This window comes from Ascidia mentula, chromosome 7 (assembly GCF_947561715.1).
Source record: "Ascidia mentula chromosome 7, kaAscMent1.1, whole genome shotgun sequence".
NCBI lineage: Eukaryota > Metazoa > Chordata > Ascidiacea > Phlebobranchia > Ascidiidae > Ascidia > Ascidia mentula.
In genome coordinates this window covers 10,026,506-10,045,435 of record NC_138572.1, presented here as the reverse complement: position 1 = coordinate 10,045,435, position 18,930 = coordinate 10,026,506, and the positions used below count along the sequence as shown (strand labels likewise).

Below are 18,930 nucleotides of genomic sequence, written 5' to 3'. Positions count from 1 at the left end.
ATGTCCTCACGAAGATCAAACCGTTTCTTATTTGTATATTTGCCTCGCTAACAAATGATAAGTGTATGAGACAAATATTAGCTACAGTTGTCTAACACAAGTTAATATTTTACAAGTGGTGACAGGGTTGCTATCGTTTTCCAAATCATACCACACATGTCGTTTTTCCGTTTACTCTCTTTTTGCCCATAAAGATGTTGCTTTTCCTTTTTCCACTAGATGGAGTGACACGCTGCTAATTTAAGCCATGTTTGAATGGATCTTATGTAGCTAAATGTATTACAATTATGATACACATTTAAATAGTTGCTAAACACACAAGGTACATTTTTTATTACTTTACACTTTCACTGACTGTTTATATCCCTTTTCGACCACAAGTAGGATTCACCGCAACAAGGAACGGTTTGGCAACAGAATTGTCACAAGGAAAGCAAAATCTTGAGTCGGCGTTGTTCGTTTAAGAGTATGCAGTCACCGAATGTGATCTTGGAAAGAACTAAAGTAAGGACAATTTCAGGTCGGTTTTGCCGCTGCAGTTAATGCCAAACGCTTGTAAGACGTAATCCCGCAACTTGACTAGGATTGTACGAGACTGCCAACAGCAACCCAATGATGCTGAACATTCGAAGAGAACATATGACCATGATATGTGGTGCCACAAGCGCCAAAGGGTTTTGCTATTGCGTAGTCAGACTTGTATTAGGCCGAGGAGACAATCATAAAAGAATCAGAAGAATGGCGCTGAGAAAAACAACAACTAACGCACAGTAACTGGTGCCTTTAACCCCTTAAAATTGTGCAGTAAAATTACATAAACATGGCAAAGAAATGACAACAAAATCGCGTAACGCCAATTGCAGCAGATAAAAATCAATTGTGATATTCAGCTGCTTTGAAAATCTGTGCAATTTGCAATTTAAGAGATAGTACATGTTACGACCATAATTACACCTAAAACAATAAATGTATGGGGAGGATCGATAATACATAAACACACACATCCTAAATATCATTCAAGTAATCATCAGATAAAACTTTAGGGAGTCCAACATTATATCGCGGTACAAAAAGACTGCACACTGCGCAGACAACATAATGTTCAAAACACTAAGAATTGCTCCCTCTTTTTTCTTTTTCTATTTGCTGCAAATATTGAAACATTTCCGCAATTTGTGACGGGTTGAGTTGAGTTTGTGCCGATATTTGCTCCATCTGGGTTTTCTTTAACTGTATTTGACTTGGTTTGTTTGATGGTGACCAGACCACTGCTGGTTCAACTTTAATTGGGGCGGACGGAGTTGGTTTGGTCTCCCCTTTTTTGCTTGATGTCGCTGCAAGTTGCGTCATTCCGATGCCAGGCGCCCCTTGCACGGTAGTTGTAGATTTTGGGAAAGGTGACTTCTGGCCAACCTCAAGTAATGTCCCTATTAATGGCTTTTGACTGAAGGCTGAGGGAATCACAAAAGGAACCTTGTGATCAGTTAGTCCTGTTGATGTGGTCGACAAACCAAACGCAGTGTTTTTTTGAAAATGTGGTTTCATATCATAAGGTGTTTCGTTCTCTTGCTTCTGACTGTTCTTGGGGGTTGGTACAAGTGAGGGCTTACTGTTGGTTTGTTCTAATGAGGGAGTGAACGAACCAAACTCCTCCATGGGTGAGATTAGTTGCTTTTTAGGTGTTGTACTTTCATAGGTGCTTGGAATAAGTGGTTGAACCGCATGTTTTTGTGAAGGCGGCATTCCGAACTTGTGTTTTTGTGACGTTGCAGTCTTTTGTGTCCTTTTTTTGGGCGCATTGGGGCCGTCAACATCACCTTCCTGTAGGTAACAGGATCTTAAATTTTAGAAATAAACTTCTCAGCCTTAAACACCATTGAGAGTGTGTAAAGAAATGCAGATTTTACGAGTCTTCGCTCCTAGCGCACAGATATAAAATTTGCCATATCAATGGTTTATCATCTTGTAAGCTACCATAAAAAGGGCCTGGGATATATCGTTGAAACTAAATCCATTGGAATGTGTATATTACAAATCATGAAAGTTTGAGATATTTACCTCTAGGCTGTCCATTGTTTTGCTTCTCTTTTTTGGTGTTTGTGGGTTGCAGGGTTCTTGTGGAATGCTGTTGCGACGCAGGAACATTTGCGTGAGGAATTCTGTTTTGTTACCGCGGCTGTTGAAACAAATTATCAACGGAATGCTGTGAAAAGTGCGTCACATATACATAACTATGACCTTGACTTAGCTTCTTGGTTTAAAAGCCTCTACCACCACAGTTTATGAAAATAAGCATATTTGGATTAAAAAGTTAAAGATTCATATCAACAAACTAACAAACTTGTCAAGAAACGTTTATTGCGCTGTGCTCTTAATCATTACCAAATTGTAATTTGTTAAACCTATGGCCATACTTCATTATGTTGATAAACGACTTCACTTTCTCGTTTTCATCTTTGACAAAGAGATTGACCAGATCATCTGCATCACCCTTGTCTGATGACAATCCGACTTGAATCGCTCTAGCGACATCGTTTCTGTTCACAGTGCGCATATCACCAGGAATCCTGGCTATTTCAAAAAGCAGAGAAATGGCCGCCATGTTTTTGGCTTCATCCACCCTTAAATGGTTTAACAGCGGCTCGCGAAGGAACTTAGTGAAATAGTCATTGAAACCTTCCAAAACCTTCCGGAAATCTTTGCTCCACTTTCGTGTTTTTTTATCCTGAACTTCCCACAACTCGGCGGCCGGACCCGAATCATCTGAACATGGGCTGGTTTTGATTTTGAAGAAGTTTTTTCCCGACACAACAAACTTGTGCCACATTTTGCCCAGCCATTTTTGGTCGGACAAAAAAATTAGACGATCCAATAATGCGTCACCGGTTATGTTTGTGACGTCATGTTCTAGAATAGTTTTGTCCTTTTGCGTGGCTTCCTTCCAAGTTCCGTTACCACCCTCCAATAGGGAACTAAAAGTTGTCAAATTATCTGTGAAAAATATATTAGTTATCATATAGGCTAAAATTCTGAAGAATGGAATGTATAAACCTACTGTCGCTATAAGCTGCTAGCGTGACAGTGTTAATGCTATACTATAAGCCTGTATAAGGTATATCAGTCAACACGTTAGCTTGCTGTTTGCGAATGTAGCGGCATTGTCATCCGTTGTGTTTGCACTTTGGATTATGCTTCGACTCAATATTTTTTTTCGTTTTGTCTGTGCTCATGCCATTTTATTTGCGATATTTGTTGTTCATTTACGTTGTTATAGGTTGTTAACGATACATTGTATACTTATTCTCGCAAGTAGTAAGGTTTAAATTGATTTCTCGTGCATTTGTCAGCGGTTTTACCACAATATATTGTAACACTTATTTTCACTTACCTTCCATTTCAATCCTATCGCCTGCATTCACTCTGTTGATTCTCTATTACTAATACCTACGTGGAATACACACCATACACATTAGTTTCCGGCAGTTACCATTGATCAAAACAGGTCAGCATTTGATTCATATTTGCTTCCATGTGTAGTGCAAACTACACACCTATGTGTACGCACCACCGTAGCGACACAAACGGTTTACGGGTTAATGTTTAACAAATTTACCTGGCTAGCCGCAAGCCTGGGCTTAGGGGTACTGGATTTTATTCGCACAGCTTTGATAGAGGGTAGACACATTCATGTTAAAATTCAAAATATCAATTTCTGCAGGGAATGCAGGGAATGCATGAACTGCTTAAAATCTACCCACCCCATTTAATGCTAAACACGTGCCATCAATTACTAAACTTAACTTAAGTAATGTAGGGTGAACCATTATCACATATAGGCTGACTAATTATTACCGGAATCTGACGTAGCAAACCGCACATGCAGTGACAGTTCTTAAACAAACAAAGGTGTTGCAAACAATAGCTCGGGTGATAGCAAGATCCCAGAAGAGTCGTGATTTCTAAACTAACCAATAATGATTTATGTGAGCTGTATACAGATGACCACTATAATCTGTTGTAGGATTTTTCACACAAGTTAACCTTACTGCTTGCTTTAAACCTTTTTCACCAAATATATATATATGTAATAGAACTTATTACTTCAAAGTTTTACAGTTTGTTGCTGATGCTGCTAGGCATATTACTTGGTTATGTAAGGCTCTTCTGGCAAAAGACCTTCATCAGGACAAAGTTTTACTCTTAATCTTCCCATAATTTGTTCCTAACCTTTGCGCAATTCACAAATGTCTAGATTCAGAAAACTTTGGTTTCGTGTTGTCGTGGCCGTTACACATGAGTGCGTCGGCTCAACAAAGCATAGCTTTCACGAGCTAGCTTTGAGGTGTATCCCAGTATCCCAGTTCCTGAACTGAATTTAAATTGTATTATTATGGTGGCGTCCTTCGGCGCGGTTTGCAATAATCTATTTCAGAGATTCCCGAATTTAAAGGTTTCATACAATACTGTCTAGTTTTATTCAAAAAACATGTCTGTTAGGCCTGAGCTGGAATGCAAGTTATGACAGATTCACAAATTACATGTAGCTGACTACGGCGCGTATTTACAGTTTAAAGTGCATATGACATGGCAACTTTGCGTAAAACTAAAGGTATAGCAGCAACGACATTACTTTGTACGTCGATAAGACGGAAATGGTGCGTTTCTTTGCTCAGTGACATTACATGACGTCATTTTGGATGTGATGTCATAACTTTAACCTCACCTTTGTGTTGACTTTAATTTGATGATTCCAACACTTCTAGTTACAACTATATTGCGAAAACTACATTAGAGGTTGATTGTGCCGTATTAAGCAAATCATTTATGACGCGAACTCGTAGGCAACGCTACTGCCGGACAAAAAGTGGTACTATGACAGAATAACAGTGTTGTGTTGCATAATTAGCTAATTTGGTCGGTTTTTCTCGGCGGTCTTTGCCAGCCTCAAAATTCAATTAACCTATTTCTATATTTTGCTGTGAGTGGACAAAACAACAATGCTAAATTCACGGTTTGTCTCTGTCGTGTTTTCAAAAGTTCATGCATCACGTTAGCGATCATAAATGCTGTGGCAACAAGAACACCCTGTCCCAGTAACTGTTTTATTATTCCACAACTAAATAAGACATAATAGGTCGAAACAGCTGCCATCTGCCTGCTGCAAATTAATATCAAAATCCGTTTGTTTCACTTGTCCCCTGTTTAATACAATACTTTACTCAACCAGTTTTACAATGTTTTCCATTCCTACGCTTTGCGCCTTCTATGACGTCACGCAACAATATCTCGCTTTCGCACGATTTCGTTCGCAGCGGTGAAAATGCGACTTTGATCAGCTGTATCTCAGAAATTCGGCCGTTATTCAATTGTTACATGAAAAGCGGTTATGAAGTATTTGGTTTCCTTGTCAAATTGCATAACCTTGCAGTTTTCAGCGGAAAAAAAGTTTGGTAAACACTGATCTAGTCGCTCTAGTCAGCTGAAGACCAAGTTTTTTTACGTTTTCAGCCCAAAACGTCCATAACCTAACAAATTAGTAACGCATTGATAATTGATAGCCTGTTGTCAACGTTGTTTAAAATACCATGTTACACCAGTTAACCCTTAAACCAAAGCAAAATTTTTAATGGCGAAGGGAATAAAACCGTAGTGGGGTGTGCGGGCTCAATTATTATTGTGAGGCATTCTGCAAGCCTAACATCTCAGACGTCAAGCTACGTTATGTAGGCAACAACACGTACAACGGATTATTGCTTTGTGAAATGCAATTACAGTAGCTTATGAAGCTAAATTGTACCACTTCCTACCTTTGTGGCATTCCTTTCTTATGCTGCTATTAGTTTTAAATTTGTGGCCAATATGTCATCAACATAATCGGGACTGTAACCTGTAAAATATATACCTTTACAAACGGGTATATAGGAACTCAAGAGCAAGAAATATTTCGCGTAAAATTCGACCAACATATGAGATTACGCTTTCTAAACGAATTTAGCAACAGCATTTCTAATTAGAAATGTAGATAAGGCATCCTTGCCCCACGTTATCGTTTTGCATCAGTGGTTCCCAAAGTGTGCGACGCCCTATAGTGCGCATCGCGTAACAATATAAACGAAACTTGCAATTCAAAGAGATTTTTTTGAAAAATGGTGGCAAATTACATGTTTGTGACTGAAAATTATACGCATATTAACGACATGCACAAATCCTAATAGATTTATAATTGGTGCATCCCAAGCGCGTAGCAGGTAAAAAAGTTCAAGAACCCCTGCGTAAATAAACATATTACCTGCAGACATATTACATGCGAGGGCAAGATTTGCTAAAAGAACACATTTGTCACATTCTCACTGGGATGCTACGCTATTACGTATCAGCTTTCATGGTCCTTAGAACATGTTAGGCCTAGGTAGGTATGTTACAGTACCATGCCACAAAAGAATGATAAAACATAGTCATAACAAACAATAGTTTAACGATGATCACAGGCATGACGCAGCAGCTCAACACATCCTCAAAACGGGTCACGTGACGCTCACATACAGTGCAGAGTATTTCCGCCGCTGTGTGACGTCACAATGTGTCGATTGTGCGGGGTAATTCAACAGGTATAGTTTTGTTATGGTGCTGTGCTTAGTTTAGTCATATAATTCAACAGGTATAGTTTTGTTATGGTGCTGTGCTTAGTTTTGCACATTTAGTGACAAAGAAAATTAATTTTGTGTATAAATGTTGACTTAACGGTTTGTTTGTTGGTTGAAACCTAAGATTATGTCAACGTAGATTGAGCGTACATAAAAAAAAAATGATGATCTTTGGAAACTGTTACACAAGAATAGCTATGTTGACATGCAGCCTAAGAAACTTTAATGGTGAATTAGCGGAAGGACATCGTGGCATAGTGATGCTCCATTGTTGTGTCGACTGCAGCTACAAAAGAAGCGGAATAAATCTTTGGTCGAAATACCTTACACGCGGGAAAAGTTCCGTTAAAAATCTCAAGAGCTGTAAACTTTTATACTTTATTCAGAACCTGTCCGGAAATACTATGAATGCTAAGAGTTTAAAAGGGCAGTTTCCGCTTAAAGGCTCTTTTTGCGATTTGCGTTTACTGCGCCGTGACGTCAAATGAAAAGTATGACGTCATCCAGAACAATTACAGTACGAGCGCAAGTAATTGGTGTCGTGCCCTTCAGTTTTACGAAACGCTTGTGGTATATACAGTCGGTAGGTGTACCGTAGCCAACTTGTAGTTATTACTGCAAACACTGTGAATGACGTCACCATATCATTCTGTTGTCCCCGGAGGCGCAAGCGTAAAAGAAGATCCGTACTCGGAAGTGGGGGCGCCCTTTACTCCAATACCTGTACAAGGATATGTTAATTACACCTATGAGGTAAGCAAATGTTAAGTGTATTTTTCGTACAATACTTGAACCTGATTTTAAGGCTACATATTTGGGATATGAAACCGTAAAACAGGTGCCATTGCGATACAAACTGTTATGCTGACCAAACTCAACTCACAAAAAGTAAAATAGTGAACTGCATCAATAAACTATTATTACGGGCTCACTATGCCCATTAGCACCAGCCTGGGATAAAACTTAGCGATATTGCAAGAGTCTTAATTATATTTCTACCAGGTTGGGCGTAAAGGTAAAGCCCCGGGGCAGTTCGGGGGGTGGATTCAGCATTTTGCCCCAAGCAAAGACGGCAAGTTGTTGTACGTCTGCGACTTGTGGAATAAAAGGATCCAGGCTATTGACCTCTTAAAGCGGAAACCAGTGTAAGTTTAAGGGAACACTTCAGGTCATTTCGCACACACGATTATGCTTCATTACTGCAGGGCCTTGTTTTTGTTTGTGTGCATAATATCTATGGTATACAAAAGTTGTGTAACCAGCACACCGTAAAGGTATCAACAAATATACATGCAATATATCAATGGACTAATTTTGAATTATACTTTGCCTATTCATTATCAACGTTGTGACACAACGCTTATGTTTTTAGATTTTCCTTTCCGACCACGATATCAGAGTTCAATTTTCAAGCTCAAGGAATTCAAGTATTTAGAAATGGAAATTTGTGCGTTAACTGCGTGGGGTTCGATGGGACTTCGAGGATCGGAATTTTTTCTCCAGAAGGCCGAAAAATTCGCAGCTTCGGCCCGGGGGTGATCGGATCTACTTCCGCTATAGCTGTTGACAGCATGGACCGAATCACTGTAATTGACAGGTACGCAATTATCCAAAAGGTTGTAGTAAGTTACATGTTATAGATAGAACTATTAAATTTAGTATAGGGATCTCCCAACAGTCTTATGGCCAACAAGTACTTGTTTTTTTATCTGATTTTTGAGCAAGTTATATAAAAGAAAACCTGTATAAGAAACAACATAACGAAAAATGACTTCGGCTTTGTCTTGTATAACTTGTTAGTACATGTTATATGAGAAAAAACCTGAGTAATTTAACATATTTCGCCATAATTAGGCATCGTCAATATCACTGAAAAACAGCGTTGCAGTACACGTACGGCCCATGTAATTTGTAGCTTTGTTTATTGCCCTGCTTTTTCTACGATTATCATTTTGTACCTTTGAGCGATCTTTAAATTTTTGCTGGTTTCTGCCGTCTTTAGGGATAGAGAACTATTGGGAATAGAAAAAGAAATACATTAAGTCTGGATATTGCTTGGGCTCCTGGTATATATTACCACCACTTTAAACCTTTAAAACAATATAGACGAAGTGACGAATTTCCGCTGCGTTGTATCCTATTGTCTGAGAACCAGATGCTCGGCTGCAACAGTCAGAAATAGGGCCTTTGGCCGCCGATTTTTAAAGGAATTAGTGCCAAATGCCTACTTCAACGCGTAATTAATCGCAAATCCAATTTTCTAATGAGGCAATACAATTGTCGTAATTTTCAGTTGGCCAACCTCGATATTGAGCAATCCGAGTTTGTTTAAACTGCAAGTCACGAGAGTTGAGCATATCAATAAACAAAGCATTTGTATCAACAGTTCACACCGCGGCCAAAGCAGACAGCTTTGCAGATGTGGGTTTTATTTCATAAAATATATTTCGCGATAAAGACTTCATCAGTGTAGACAAATGTGAACTTACCACGCAAATGCGACGAAGTGCATAAGCTACACTTATGCAAGCAATTGACTGTTTATGTATAAGGGGTGTCATGCATGACGTCTCCACGTGAAAATGTTTCGACGCAAATATGGCGGAGTGGATTTTGTGGATCGCATCAGGCTCAAAAAGCCAGACATACAACACTAAACATTTTTGTTGTTTGAAATTGTGATAAATTTGGTCGTAATTACAAACTCCACGCAGGCGGAAAATGCGCATATCGACTTGCTCTGTAGAAGGTCGTTTGCTGGAAAGTTTCGATCCTGGAATCAAGACTGACCTCTTGCGGTTATGCTGCAACAGCAAGGGTCACGTGATCATACCGAATCACCTTAGCAACCAGGTGGTGGTGTTCGACCCCTACGGGTCCCCAATCCGTCTCATTCGGCCCTTGAGCGGCTGCGGTTACGAGTTCAAATACCCAGCGGGAGTCACGTGCGACTGCGATGACAACATATTTGTATCGGATGTGGGGAATCACCGCGTGTTGCAGTTCAACGCCGACTGTGAGTTTCGTGGGGCTTTGTTAACCAAGCGTGACCACAAGCTGTGGCGACCGCATGACGTCGTCGCTACCAGCCAGGGAGACATGGTTGTCAACGAGGTTTCAGAGACTTTCTTGAAAATTTTCAACTTTTCGCCGAAAGAGTATTGAGATTTTGCTGATTGTTTTAACGCTTAATAGACCCGACAGTTGTACTGCCAGCTTAAAATGTGCAATGTTTATCGATCTATTAAAAATTGTATAGTTTAACGAATTTTTATTTAAACAGGCTCCAATAATGACACTTATATGTTTGTTACTTTTGCTGGCTGTTGCCTAGTGATTTCGCATGAATACATGTTACAAATGCATCAAAGCACAGACTCCACATACAATAATCGGAATAAGGAGATATTTACCAAACGGAAAATAAGACCATGTGGCGGCACCTATTCGCGTGAGTCTAACGCAACGGATATTTTGCCTTCCTCTTTCCGTTCTCTCGTTTCGTTTCGTGTTACGAATTTGCATCACGCTCACCGAATAAAGAGCGTTGCTTTGCTATGCTGATATTGGTTTTTAATTTGTGGGTAATATGTCATTAGAAGCTTGGCAAGTGTAATCGGCAAATGGCATTTGTAAAAAAAGATGGGTTTACGCTTTCTAAGCAAATAACAAGTTTGTTACTGAAAATTGTACACATATTAACATACATTGCAAAAAACAGGTACACATTATCGTGGTAGATTGTTAGTTTGTACATAGCAAAAAGTTCCTCCGCTTTAAATAAACATGCTACTTGCATACATATTACATGCGAGGGCAAGATATGCTAAAAGGACACGTTTGACACATTCACATTTGGGTGACTACGCTATTACGTACAGCTTTCTTGGTCCTTAGAACATAAGGCTTACATAGGTATGTCGCAGTACTATGTCACAATAAAATAATAAAACATAGTCGTAGCAAACAATAGTTTAACGATAATCGCAGTCATGACGCAATACAGGTCACGTGACCCTCACACGCTGTGTGGAGTGTTTCCACCGCTCCATGACGTCACAATATGTCAATCGACCTCAACCGGCTGAGTTGTCGTCATGGTGCTCATCTTGAAACGTACACCATCTTCAGGTGTTGCTAGTCTAGCTTCCGGTCACATAACCTCCGATTATCTTCCGATTGGAGTAGATCATGGGTTTTTTCATTTCACATTCCCTGCCCATTTCTGTAACAAACGGGCACATTTTTTTAATTTAAAGCTCCTCTGGCAAAAAAACTACTTCTTTAGACGACGTTTCGGTCGTGATACAACATATCTTCATCATAGGACAAGCAAAGAACGCCAACACGGCGATAAATAGTAACGCATGAAAAAGGCAAAAAGGAGGTACGCAGGACAATCAGGTTCCATCAGGGGGCGTGCCGCGCAGACCGTTTATCAAATGACGATAAACGGGTAGATGAAAAGGTTTCCCTTTTATCATTTAGCGCAAATTCATGTGACACTCCCTCTGATTGAACGTGATGGTCCTGCGTACCTCAGGGCACTGTGCTTAGACCCCGGTATCTCGTTTCCTTGTTGGCGCGCATTTTTAATTTTTTGTGCTCCCTTTTTAGTTTGTTTCGCTCTTTTTCGCCTTTTTTACGCGTTACTAATTTATCGCCGTATTTGCGTTTCACTTTACTTGTCCTGATGAAGGTCTGTTGTATAACGACAAAAACGTCGCCCAAACAAGTGGTTTTCTTGCCAGAGAAGCTTTAAATTATTGAGTAATATGCCTGAATGGCAGCATTAGCAACAAACACGGGTACAATATCAAATGGTATGCAAGGCCCACAACACGGGACCTGAGGTGTACATACATTTTACGCATATGCGCTGTGTAACATTTAGTTGTTCAAATAGTTTGGGTTTACTTCCTTTGCCACCTACTTGGATTGATGACGTAACACCCCATAGTTCGTGCTATAGAGCATCCGTCATTGCCATACTGCGCTGAATATTCCAGTCGCCTCCCACTGTGTTGCGACCCCAGGCATGGATAGCACAGCAGCCATTTGTTTTGCACAAACTCCCTTGTTTCGTCTTTTTTTTCTTTAAAGTTGCTGCAGTTGTCTGGACTATGGGTTTGGCAGCAGAAAAAGCATAGGTTTTAAGTCTTGTTTTAAGGAAAACTTGTGGCCTTTGGGGCTTCAGTCGCAAAGTTATAAATCAACACTCGTTGGCGCCCCACAATAGCACGTAATACAAAGTAAAACAGCAAATTAGGCAGACAGCATAAGCAGCACAACCAAACACAAAAGACTAAACGTAACGAAGAATGCCCGCCATCCGGCCGAGACAATGAAACTAACAAAGACAGTGACGAATATACGCATCATAACCGTAAATACGTGAGTGCCAGTAGCCTATAATGGCCGCGAGAATCTACAGAGGTTCTGATGCTGGAAAAATACCAACACCATAGCACAGTCAGGTCGAAAACCTGATCCACATAAAAGCCGATGTCACAGAGAAATCAGTGGGTGCGTTAACAGTCAGGTGTAAACAGACCAAATAGATGTTATTTTTGGTTATCAATTCAAATTTAAAATACATAATTAATTAAACAGTTATGATTGTGTGGATCGGGGTTTGCGACCTGACTGTGAAACTGTTTATTTGCATTTTCCTTGATGCTGAGTTAGCGGAAGGGCGTCGAAGCGATGTTTACCGATCTGTCAGGAATTGAGCTACGTAAGAAATTTTTGAATTAAACCAGGCTCTAATAAAAACGAAAATTAAAGACCCATTTGTTTGTTACTTTTACTGGCTGTTGCCAAGTGATTTTGAATATATGTTACAGTACACAGTTGAGATGAATAATTGTTGGAGAATGCAATAAAGGCACAGACTACACCATAGCCAATATGTAACGAAATATAAGAGCCAAATGGCAAAACATTAACAGGAAAGACTTTAACAGGAAATAGCTGTAGAGGGATCTAGCCCTCGGTTAGGCATTGTTTATTTTAGTTGGTGTATTTTACGATGTAAATCAAAGGCTTGTTGCTTCATTATATACATTAACAGGAAACAAAGCTATCCATATCCTGAAACAGTGGCATTCTAAAAATTAGAAATGGTTTTACCAGATAAATATGATAGTAATACTAACAGGGTTGCCATGTGCTTTGCATGAACATACATGTGAAATATAAATGTATTGGATAAGAAAGTGTATGTACGTTTTTGTGGCCTGTGTCATTGAACGGACACCTTTGATAACAATGGCATTACCGATGAAATAATTCTTGTTGATTTGCATATTGTAATGATAATATTTGCATTTTACGATCACGAACTCCCACAGTGCAGTTGAAATAGACAACAATATATTGTACGTGCTCGCCTGCCTTTCAGTTATTTGAAAAAAACACTGTGCGAGTAAAGGTGGAAAGCAATTTACGATTTAAGCGATGATGTTGGTTAGGTTTGTAAGTATGGAAGTATGGACTGACGTGCAAGTGTAAAAAGTTATGTTGTTTACATATCCGTTAGTTAATTGTATACTTGTAACAGTTTTAATATGGTTCGAGGTATGGGACAGAGATTATTTAACTTTTTACTGTATTCTTCCTTTTTTCGAAATTTAGGAGAAGTGTTTACATTTGAATCTCTGCTTTAAGCATGACCAAAAGTGTGGGACAAAATATGTTGGGATTTTATGTTATGATGTTGCTTTGTTCATCGGAAGTTCTGGCAAAAGACGTTTCAAATCCTTGCGACGAAAGAAAATTGATCAATGAAAGCTTCCTGTCACTGTATTTTAGAAAGGAGTCAAAATCTAGGTATGCTCAAAAACTTCCTCGAGGTAGCTTTGTTTATATTGATTGCAGCGCTAGAGGATTGAAAGAAGTGCCTAAAGTTCTTGACTCTGGAGTTGAGGTTCTTAATTTGGGAAGCAACACGATAAGAAATATCAGAGAAAAAGATTTTGCGCATTTGAAGAAGCTTAAAGTTGTTTGGTTGGAAAAGAATTGCATAACTAGGGAAATGGCAACTTACAGAACCGACATTCCACCTATGCCTGTATGCCAAAGCAGTTTGTCCGTCGAACTTGGAGATTCACCAGGTATTGTATGGCTTGATTTACAATTCAACTTTATGGAGAAGTTTCCTCACAAACTGCCATCCTCGCTTCGAATTCTGGACATTTCAGTGACTGGATTGAAAAGAGCTCCGGATGATATGGAAAACAGATTTCCCAACTTGACTGTGTTTAGAGGAAAAGCCAATTGTTTTATTTACGGTGCCTTTAAGGAATTTTGCCCAAAGGGAAACTTCTCACTGGGAAACTTCTCGCCAAAAAGTTTGGAAAATTTGGATCTGTCCTTCAATGTTTTCAGACAAGTTCCAAAATATCTTTTCTCAAACAACCTCCTCTTTCTCAATCTGAACACAAATCCAATAGGGTACTTAAAAAATAGCGACTTTCACGATTCTCAGGGTTTAAAAGAATTGACATTAAATACCATTGTGTGCCAGGATGACCCACTTGCAATGGAAAACAAAGTGTTTCACAAACTTACTGAGTTAATTGTCTTGTTGCTTAGCGAAAATAATCTTCAATACATTCCTCGAGACCAGTTTATTCATAACACCAAGTTAATGAAACTGGATCTTAGTTTTAATTGTCTGTTTAAACACCTCGAAGAGCCGCGTTTCTTGGCATCATTGCACAATTTAAGATGGTTGGATCTATCGTATAGTTCAAGCTGTGCGACATCCCAACAAAACACACTCAAACATCTACAACTGGGAGAGACCTATAAAGTCCTTCAATCGTTGGAGAGTCTGTTCCTTGGTCCTTCCAAGGAGGTTTATTTTCCCCGTTACGATCCGTCGTTGACGTTATATAGTTCGTTGAACGCATCTTCTTTTAAATCGTTGCATTCTCTCCCACGGTTTTGGAAAATTTGTGTCGGTTACAGTGGAGTAGAAACTATTTCCGCGGATGTCTGGCATGGGTTTGCCAATTTGACTGATATCCTCATTTACCACAACAAGTTGGGATCCCAAAACTTTATAAAGCCGCAGTCTCAAAAAAGAAGATTCCACTTGACTAAAACTAAGCGTGTCATGGAAATTCAAACAGATTACGAGTCACGCTCCAGTGAGAAGGTTGTAATGGATTACTCATCCAACAAAATATCAAATCTATCTTTCCATTTCGATTCCATTCTTCCCAACGTTACAATATTGGATTTGTCCCATAATCAACTGCATCATATCAGTGGCAAAGATTTTAATGCTACGCCGCATATTAAATACCTGATACTAAGCGGAAACCCGTTACTTACAATCAGTCGGTACGCATTTTCTGGCTTGAAGAGTTTGCAAGTTCTAGAGATGTTCAACGCTGTAGCCACCCCGTACATGCACCTGGATTCTTTATTTTGCTTACAGAAGAAACTACCCTTCACCTTGCAGATTCAAGGACCCGATGGATACGTGTTTGAAACGATATTTTACACAAGCGAAGTTTTGAATTGGACTGGAGCTCAAATCTCAGATTTAGATTTATCGCAAAACAGTATACAAACACTCGGGGCGGTTGCCAACAAAAGTTTGCGCATGTTTTCGGGGTTAAACAGACTCACCCTGCAATCATGCCGGATTTCAAGGATTCCCAATGACTTCTTTTTGGGGGCTACAAAGCTTCAGTTCCTGGACTTGAGTCATAACAAGTTGCTTGCAACTCCAACGTTAGTTCTTCGCAATTTTGCAGATCTTGTAAAACTGATTTTAGATGATAATGTCATTGATGCGCTTAACGACAACATGTTGTCATATTTTCCTAAATTACAGTACTTCTCTGCATCTAAAAACCAAATTAGTTATATAATACCGGGATATTTTTCTTCGTCGCCGTTGTTGTGGCATTTGGACCTGAGCCATAATGCCATAGTTTCTTTGGGTAGCGATGTTTTAAGCATGGCAGTGTTGTCTTCGTTAAAATACTTGGATATACGTTGGAACAATTTGGATTGCTCCTGTGGCAAGTGGTTTACTTTTTACACTTGGTATGTTTCACCACAAAGCACTGGAGCAAATGTCCCAGGGATGTTTCCTGATTGTTCTGCGATCTTCGACAAATTCTATGGAGGTTGCGTTGCTTGTCATGCTCCTTTGGCTTATGCTGGACACTCGGTACTGAGGAAAACGTACCTGACAGCTTGTGACTTACGCATGGCCGTATATTTTTGCATTGGGTTTACTTCAGCTATTGTCGTGTTTCTATTTGCAGCCACGTTTGTCCACAGCAAGTGGTTCAAAGGCGCAGTTTTTCGTGCCGTTCACAAGCAATTGCGCGCCAATTGGATTTCGAGAGAACGGCATCAGCCACATATACATAATTCTGACTACTTTGCCGATGTTTTTTTATTCTATGATACTTCAAACGATGAAGTGGGAGACTGGGTCGACAATAGGTTACTTCCCGTTATGCAAAAAACGTATCCGCGATTCAACTTCGTTATCACCGGGTGCGATGTCTACTGTGGCGCTGGACAAGCACGCCAAATTACAGAAAGCATAGAGAAGTGTAGAAAAACAATCATCTTGCTTTCAAAGAACTTCGTGAACAGCAACACTTGCCAGTAAGTTATTTATATTTCATGGACTGTTACATTGCTGTATATTAGGAATTCTGATTTAGATATTGAGTTGTAGTGCTGATATAACAGTTATACGGAGCATATTGGATACCAATATAAATGTTGATCTTAAACCATGGCAAATGAGATTTTTTAAATATTAAAGAAACAGTATCGTGGATAACGTGTTATGTAATAACTTAACTTGAAAAACTCTTCTGGCAAAAAAAAACTGTTCATTTTAATCGACGTTTCGGTGGATATTCAACCTAGATTTCCCAGGATACTGCATGCAGCTGCATCAACACTGACAATGTAAAGCGCAAAAAATATAACCACTAAATGCGCAAAAGTTTTAAAAAAATACGTGAAATACATGCAAACTATATTTAACCGAAGGCAGAAGTAATGCCATGCTTACGCATAGCAAGGCGGGAACGCATTTAGAGGTATGCGTAAGCATGGTATTATTTCTGCGTTATCTGATTACGGTGGTGGAGATCCTCTAAGCTTGTGATGGTCGCCTGACAAGTTGTGCGCTTGCGCACCAGTGTACCTTGGCCACAATATACCCCGTGAAGCTACTGAGCTCCTGTAGCTCAGTTGGTAGAGCGTTGGGCCTGGTTAGCCCAGGGTCGTGAGTTCAAACCTCACCGGGAGCTTGATTTTTCAGATCTCGCTCCGACTTGTCGGGAAAAGCGGCTGATCCAGCTTAAGTGCATAAGCTACACTTATGCAAGCAATTGACTGTTTATGTATAAGGGGTGTCATGCATGACGTCTCCACGTGAAAATGTTTCGACGCAAATATGGCGGAGTGGATTTTGTGGATCGCATCAGGCTCAAAAAGCCAGACATACAACACTAAACATTTTTGTTGTTTGAAATTGTGATAAATTTGGTCGTAATTACAAACTCCACGCAGGCGGAAAATGCGCATATCGACTTGCTCTGTAGAAGGTCGTTTGCTGGAAAGTTTCGATCCTGGAATCAAGACTGACCTCTTGCGGTTATGCTGCAACAGCAAGGGTCACGTGATCATACCGAATCACCTTAGCAACCAGGTGGTGGTGTTCGACCCCTACGGGTCCCCAATCCGTCTCATTCGGCCCTTGAGCGGCTGCGGTTACGAGTTCAAATACCCAGCGGGAGTCACGTGCGACTGCGATGACAACATATTTGTATCGGATGTGGGGAATCACCGCGTGTTGCAGTTCAACGCCGACTGTGAGTTTCGTGGGGCTTTGTTAACCAAGCGTGACCACAAGCTGTGGCGACCGCATGACGTCGTCGCTACCAGCCAGGGAGACATGGTTGTCAACGAGGTTTCAGAGACTTTCTTGAAAATTTTCAACTTTTCGCCGAAAGAGTATTGAGATTTTGCTGATTGTTTTAACGCTTAATAGACCCGACAGTTGTACTGCCAGCTTAAAATGTGCAATGTTTATCGATCTATTAAAAATTGTATAGTTTAACGAATTTTTATTTAAACAGGCTCCAATAATGACACTTATATGTTTGTTACTTTTGCTGGCTGTTGCCTAGTGATTTCGCATGAATACATGTTACAAATGCATCAAAGCACAGACTCCACATACAATAATCGGAATAAGGAGATATTTACCAAACGGAAAATAAGACCATGTGGCGGCACCTATTCGCGTGAGTCTAACGCAACGGATATTTTGCCTTCCTCTTTCCGTTCTCTCGTTTCGTTTCGTGTTACGAATTTGCATCACGCTCACCGAATAAAGAGCGTTGCTTTGCTATGCTGATATTGGTTTTTAATTTGTGGGTAATATGTCATTAGAAGCTTGGCAAGTGTAATCGGCAAATGGCATTTGTAAAAAAAGATGGGTTTACGCTTTCTAAGCAAATAACAAGTTTGTTACTGAAAATTGTACACATATTAACATACATTGCAAAAAACAGGTACACATTATCGTGGTAGATTGTTAGTTTGTACATAGCAAAAAGTTCCTCCGCTTTAAATAAACATGCTACTTGCATACATATTACATGCGAGGGCAAGATATGCTAAAAGGACACGTTTGACACATTCACATTTGGGTGACTACGCTATTACGTACAGCTTTCTTGGTCCTTAGAACATAAGGCTTACATAGGTATGTCGCAGTACTATGTCACAATAAAATAATAAAACATAGTCGTAGCAAACAATAGTTTAACGATAATCGCAGTCATGACGCAATACAGGTCACGTGACCCTCACACGCTGTGTGGAGTGTTTCCACCGCTCCATGACGTCACAATATGTCAATCGACCTCAACCGGCTGAGTTGTCGTCATGGTGCTCATCTTGAAACGTACACCATCTTCAGGTGTTGCTAGTCTAGCTTCCGGTCACATAACCTCCGATTATCTTCCGATTGGAGTAGATCATGGGTTTTTTCATTTCACATTCCCTGCCCATTTCTGTAACAAACGGGCACATTTTTTTAATTTAAAGCTCCTCTGGCAAAAAAACTACTTCTTTAGACGACGTTTCGGTCGTGATACAACATATCTTCATCATAGGACAAGCAAAGAACGCCAACACGGCGATAAATAGTAACGCATGAAAAAGGCAAAAAGGAGGTACGCAGGACAATCAGGTTCCATCAGGGGGCGTGCCGCGCAGACCGTTT

General features: G+C 39.9%; 3 protein-coding genes and 1 non-coding gene across 4 annotated transcripts; 3 read left to right on the top strand and 1 right to left on the bottom strand.

Annotated features, from left to right (window-relative positions):
• Window positions 1–431: 431 nt before the first annotated feature.
• Window positions 432–3,473, bottom strand: LOC145908672 (uncharacterized). Its single transcript, XM_082995994.1, has 4 exons — window positions 3,389–3,473; window positions 2,415–2,991; window positions 2,059–2,176; window positions 432–1,821 (listed from the first exon to the last, which is right to left on the bottom strand). Exons 1-4 carry the CDS (start codon window positions 3,393–3,395, stop codon window positions 1,111–1,113), a joined length of 1,413 nt encoding a protein of 470 aa, XP_082852120.1. The 5' UTR covers window positions 3,396–3,473; the 3' UTR covers window positions 432–1,110.
• A 3,755-nt stretch (window positions 3,474–7,228) lies between these two features.
• Window positions 7,229–10,126, top strand: LOC145908601 (uncharacterized). Its single transcript, XM_082995910.1, has 4 exons — window positions 7,229–7,397; window positions 7,647–7,789; window positions 8,017–8,241; window positions 9,359–10,126. The coding sequence occupies exons 1-4, from the start codon at window positions 7,275–7,277 to the stop codon at window positions 9,807–9,809; spliced, it is 942 nt and encodes a 313-aa protein (XP_082852036.1). The 5' UTR covers window positions 7,229–7,274; the 3' UTR covers window positions 9,810–10,126.
• A 3,188-nt stretch (window positions 10,127–13,314) lies between these two features.
• Window positions 13,315–17,975, top strand: LOC145909532 (toll-like receptor 7). Its single transcript, XM_082996919.1, has 2 exons — window positions 13,315–16,286; window positions 17,208–17,975. The coding sequence occupies exons 1-2, from the start codon at window positions 13,315–13,317 to the stop codon at window positions 17,656–17,658; spliced, it is 3,423 nt and encodes a 1,140-aa protein (XP_082853045.1). The 3' UTR covers window positions 17,659–17,975.
• Trnat-ggu (transfer RNA threonine (anticodon GGU)) lies at window positions 16,872–16,945 on the top strand. Its single transcript has one exon. It is a non-coding gene; the product is annotated as a tRNA-Thr (tRNA).
• Window positions 17,976–18,930: the final 955 nt, after the last annotated feature.

Bases quoted from the DNA above. Each gene is read 5' to 3' on its own strand.
- LOC145908672 (XM_082995994.1), bottom strand. The intron at 2,177-2,414 runs GTATGGCCATAG...TTGTTTCAACAG, and splicing joins TCGTTTATCAACATAATGAA to CCGCGGTAACAAAACAGAAT. The intron at 1,822-2,058 runs GTAAATATCTCA...TGTTACCTACAG, and splicing joins AAACAATGGACAGCCTAGAG to GAAGGTGATGTTGACGGCCC.
- LOC145908601 (XM_082995910.1), top strand. From the start codon at position 7,275: ATGACGTCACCATATCATTCTGTTGTCCCCGGAGGCGCAAGCGTAAAA. The intron at 7,790-8,016 runs GTAAGTTTAAGG...TTATGTTTTTAG, and splicing joins CTCTTAAAGCGGAAACCAGT to ATTTTCCTTTCCGACCACGA. The intron at 8,242-9,358 runs GTACGCAATTAT...AACTCCACGCAG, and splicing joins CGAATCACTGTAATTGACAG to GCGGAAAATGCGCATATCGA.
- LOC145909532 (XM_082996919.1), top strand. From the start codon at position 13,315: ATGACCAAAAGTGTGGGACAAAATATGTTGGGATTTTATGTTATGATG. The intron at 16,287-17,207 runs GTAAGTTATTTA...AACTCCACGCAG, and splicing joins GTGAACAGCAACACTTGCCA to GCGGAAAATGCGCATATCGA.